Here is a 4,906-nt window from a genome sequence, read left to right as displayed (position 1 = left end):
AGACCAGACCAGACCAGACCAAGTACACTGGTACAGATAAGCGCTGCACACAGGGAATCCAGGACAGATAAACCCCTCAGAACCAATAATGAGAGTAGAGTTACCAGGAGGGTAAAGGGAAGGTGGAAGAGAAAGGGGGAACTGATCACAATGATTTACATATAATTTACATATAAGCCCCTTCCTGGGGGATGGACAACAGAAAAGTGAGTAAAGGGAGACATCGGTCAGTGTAAAACATGAAATAATAATAACAATTTATAAATTATGAAGGGTTTGTGAGGAAGGAAGGGTGGAGGAGGGAGGGGGAAAATGAAGAACTGATACCTAGGGTTTAAGTAGAAAGAAAATGTTTTGAAAATGATGATGGCAACCAATGTACAAATGTGCTTGACACAATGGATGTATATATGGATTGTGATAAGAGCTGTATGAGCCCCCAATAAAATGATTTTTTTTAAAAGAAAGAAAGAAAGAAGGAAACCTGCAGGGCAGTTCTACTCTGTCCTATTGGGTGGCTATGAATCAGAATCCACTCCGTGACAGTGAGAAGTATCAAGAAAATTCTGGCCTCAAAACAAAAGAAAACCAGTGATGTGGGCCTGGGTGCCGCGAACATCACAGAGGCCAGCTGCCTACGCTCATGATGGGAGAACATGCTAGAGGCCAGTGAAGAGAGAGCGGGCACTTTCCCCAGCCCAGGCCTGCTGGGCCACTGCATTCTGTCCCAGGGCTCCCTGGGCTGAGGCTCAGCCTCCTCTACGGCCTCTGGACTAGGATGAGAGTCTCCCTTACGCCTGCCTCACTCACCTCCACAGCCCAGGATGCCCGGCTGGCCCAGACAAGGCGTGGGCCTGCCTGCTTGCCAGGATGCTGGCAGCATTCCATCTCCTGCACCCCTGGCCTGAAGCTAGGGTCGGGATCTGGAGAACCCTGGCTTCTCTCCACCACAGGCTGTCTGTGGCTGGCTCCTCGGGCAACACGCTCCTCGGGCCGTTTCACCAGGGGCTGTGTGCAGTGGCTATCAGCCAACATGAGTCAGGGGCCCCTTTCAGGGCCTGTCCGACTCCCTCCTACATGCATCGTCAGCTGGACCCCCCCTCTGGGTGGCTTTATGGTGGCTCCGAGCCCAGACTGTGGCTGATAAGGCTTAGGACCCTCCAGTCAAGCTGGGCTGGGCCGGTGTCCCACCTGCTTCACGTTGTAGCCGGTCTTTGCACTGGTTTCAATGAACATGACGCTCAGCTCTTTAGCACGCTGCTCCCCTTCCTCGATGGTGATCTGCCTGTGGGGAGGGGGTCGGTGGGAGTGGGGGGTGAAGAGGGAGTTCAGCAGAGGGTAAGTCCTAGGAAGGGTCTGCCCAGCAGGGCAGACGGAGACCTGCCCCCCAGACAACCCTGAGGACAGGCTCTGGTAGGAGGGTTGGCCCCAAGTTTCCAAGCACAGGCTCTCCAGGACAAAGGGGACTCACAGGACACTGACTCTTCCTGGAGCCCTCTTTACCACCTGCCTAGCGTGGGAGCAGGTCCGGTGGTGGTGGTGGTGGTGGGCGGTGGTGTGGCTGGGCCTGTGCCTGACCTGTCTTGCCCACCTGTCAACAGTGTGACAAGGGTCAGTGCTGGTCAAACTCCACGGTGGCCCATGTGACACTGCAGGCCGTGTCCTTCACGGGAGCCGCCACGCATGCTCCCAGTGCCAACCTTTTGGTTCACAGCTGAGCACCTGACCACTAAGCTCCTGGGGCACGTCGGATCGCGGGTCAAAAAGCGCTTCAAGACCCTGACATCCTCAGTCCCATTTTCCCAACGAGAGCCCAGGTTAAGGGTGACTTCCTGAGACCACAAGCTGCTTACTGAAGGGGCCCTGGGTGCAGGGTGCAGTTCGCACTATCCCTGAAATGGTCAGAGTGGATCTCAGGAGGCCCACCCTGTCTGGCTGGAATGGGTGACCCATCTCCTTGTCTGCCCATGTCAGAGTCACGGGAGATGAGGGGGCCAGCCAGCTCGCAGGCTTTGGCCAACCCTGCCACGGGGCCCCATGCGCGTGAGTTAGAGAGCTGTGCTTCAGGGCTGCCGTGGCTGCGACCCTGCAGAGGCAGGTGGCCAGGCCTTCACTCCAAGGAGCCTCTGGGTGGGTTGGAATGACAACCTTCATTAGTGCCCCATGTTCCACCATTTTCTCCTTCCAAGGGCAGGCGTGCATACAGGGAATGTCAACTAGCTTTCTGGGAAGGGAGGGACGGTCTAGTCACTGCCCAGGAAGCCTGGTGCTCAGACAGACACAGGAATGAAGCAAGGGGGGGGGGGCATGGAAGCAGGTTCATGCTCGACAGAAATTCTGCATGGTCAATTCTGCTGGGGCTTGGGAGGCTCATCCACCCACCCCTCCCCCACCCCCACTAGTGGGCACACTTGTGCCTGGGCAGAGGCCAATGCCTGGGCACCTGCCCCTGGCTCTGCCTGGTGGTGAAAGGCAAAGGCTTCAGAGTGCCCACCAGGGTGGGGCACTCCCCCAAGTGGTCTCACAGACCCCAGTGTAGGTCAAGGGCCTTCCCCAGGCAGGGGACAGGCTCACCACCCAGGTCCCTGCCCCGTGCTCACCTCTTGTCCGCCAGATCGGTCTTGTTGCCCACCAGCATGATGATAACGTCACTGCCCCTCTCTGTCCGGACATCGTCGATCCACTTAGAGGTCTGCTGGAAGGAGTTGAGATCTGAAGAGCGAGAGCAGAGTCAGCCGACAGGGGGCAGAAAGGGGGCCCGGGAGCCAGAGGGAGGGGCTGAGGCAAGCCTGCACAGATCATGGGGCCTGGGGCTCTGGAGGAAGCCCAAGGGTGTTGGTGGGGCTGCCCTAGGCCCTTGAAGAGGCCCGGACAGGGCTGAGCCACCTGCACGAGAGAGGGGTCCCTCCACATGCGTAGTCCTTGAGCTGTGTCTGAGACAGGAGCCAGTGACCCAGGGGTCACACCTCAAAGTAAAGCCTGACTTAGGGCCCAGAGCAGAGAGAGAAATGGGGACACAGGGGTGGGGTGGTAGAGAGAGCAGAGGACCCCAGAAGGGCCTGCTTCCCCATCCAAGCCTCGGTCAAGTCTGACTTAGGGAGCGCAGGACCGGCTGGAGAGAGGAAAGGGGGCCCAGGAGAGGCAGGGCCATTTCCAGGGGGGCTTCTGCTCAGTCAGAAGCTGCGCCGGGCCTGCAGTGAGAGGGTGCCCAGTGAGTGTCTGACTCACTGCCCTTGCTCCCAGGCCCTGGGCCCCTGCACACACCCTTTCTGGGTACCCTGGACCGGCGCTCACTTGTGATGTCGTACACCACCACGGCCACTGTGGAGTCCCGGATGTAGCTGGGGATCAGGCTGCGGAACCGCTCCTGGCCGGCTGTGTCCCAGAGCTGCAGCCGCACCTGTCGCAGGGAGGGCAGAGCAGTCAAGTGAGGCCGAGAGACCCCACGTGGGGCTGGGGAGGCCCAGGCTGTGCCAACGCTGGCACGGGCTCGCCCGGGTCCCAGGTGATCAGCACAAAGGGCTCCCGCCACCCACACGGTCCTGTGGATCTGATGCCGACACTCACCGTGCGATCCTCCAAGTACATAGTTTTTGACAAAAAGTCAATCCCAATGGTAGCCTGTCAGAGCAAAGCAGAGAAAGGTCAAAGTTGAAAAGTCTCAAGCAAAAGGGGCCAAAATTCAATGACCTCAGGGAATCTTTCTCAGCCCTCTCAGAAGTGAGCTGAAGCCAAGGAGGGGGCAAACAAGGGGTGAGGCAGGGGAGCAGAGCCAGGCATCCATCCGGATGGGCTGAGTGCTGCTGGTGGGGATGCCCCCCAGCACCTGTGCATCCCCAAGCTTCCTTTCAGGTGGGCGCCACAGAAAGCCAGAGCCAGGGTGGCTGCCCTGCCCGAGCCTGCAGCCCACCTGCCTCCTCCCACGACAGCCTCTCCGGGTGCTCTCATAGCTTCTGCCCTCTGCCCTGGACACGTGCCCCTGGGACCTGGTTGCCCCACTGCCTCGTGTGCGCAGGCGGGTCCTGCTGCAGGGAGCAGGTGAGCCCTGGTGCTGGGGGGCATTCCCAAGCCATCTAGAACAGTGTCTTGCTGGGAATCCGTGCCTAGCCCCCACCTGCTCTTTTCTCCCCGACAAACAAACATGTTAGGAGCCAACTGTCACTAACGATCTTGCACTGCACCTATGTCCTATGTCCCATGTCCCAACACCAGGGAGAGGCAGCTGGGGAGACTGCAGTCAGCACCTGCTCTGTGACCTTGGCAGGCTACCCTCACCTGCACTGGTGTCTGCAAGTGTGGAATGAAGCTACCACTGCTACCTAGTCTGTGATACAAGAACCGGGCACAGCCTGAATACCCAGGGCACTGGTCGGCATGGTGTGGCACCTGAGGGCAGCAGGATCTGGCAGCCAAGAAAGCCCACATCCTTCAAAAATATTTAAGAAAAGGGTACTCAATGAATGAAAAAAAAAAGTAGATTAAAAACATTATGTAGGCTGTGATCCCGATTTGATTAATTTGAATTATTCCTTAGCATTTTCGCGACTGCAAATCTTTATGGGAACAGACAGCCTCATCTTTCTCCCTCTGAGTAGTTGGTAGGTTTGAACGGCCAACCTGGCAGTGGCCAGCCCAACAGCCCTACCTTTGAAAAGACAGGCATTTCTTCTATTCTCTTAAATGCTTACGTAAAGAGAATACACTGAACTGTTCACAGTGCTAGCATCTCAAGGGGTTAACAATATGGCTGGTTTTATTTTTTTCTTCCTAAGACATTTCTTTATTTTCTACAATGAACATTTAGTAGCTCTAGAATAATACAACAACACCAAAGTATTCAACATCATTTTAAAAAAGAACTTACCTGGCTGATAAGAGATGGGTACAAGAGACTATGACCCCAAGT

General features: G+C 56.5%; 1 protein-coding gene across 1 annotated transcript in view; it reads right to left on the bottom strand.

The window, feature by feature from the left end:
• The window catches only part of RAB6B (RAB6B, member RAS oncogene family), a 43,431-nt gene that overhangs the window by 4,514 nt on the left and 34,011 nt on the right, over positions 1-4,906 (bottom strand). Inside the window, exons 3-6 of the mRNA XM_004715984.2 lie at positions 3,568-3,621; positions 3,295-3,400; positions 2,601-2,712; positions 1,192-1,285 (exon numbers count right to left, since the gene is read on the bottom strand). Coding sequence (XP_004716041.2) covers positions 1,192-1,285; positions 2,601-2,712; positions 3,295-3,400; positions 3,568-3,621 — 366 coding nt within the window. The remainder of the gene's footprint in view (positions 1-1,191; positions 1,286-2,600; positions 2,713-3,294; positions 3,401-3,567; positions 3,622-4,906) is intronic.

This window comes from Echinops telfairi, unplaced genomic scaffold, assembly GCF_000313985.2.
Source record: "Echinops telfairi isolate 266 unplaced genomic scaffold, ASM31398v2 ScPeMD7_7422;HRSCAF=8460, whole genome shotgun sequence".
Lineage (NCBI taxonomy): Eukaryota > Metazoa > Chordata > Mammalia > Afrosoricida > Tenrecidae > Echinops > Echinops telfairi.
The sequence above is the reverse complement of the archived record's forward strand: the minus strand, read 5'-3'. Positions and strand labels throughout refer to the sequence as shown.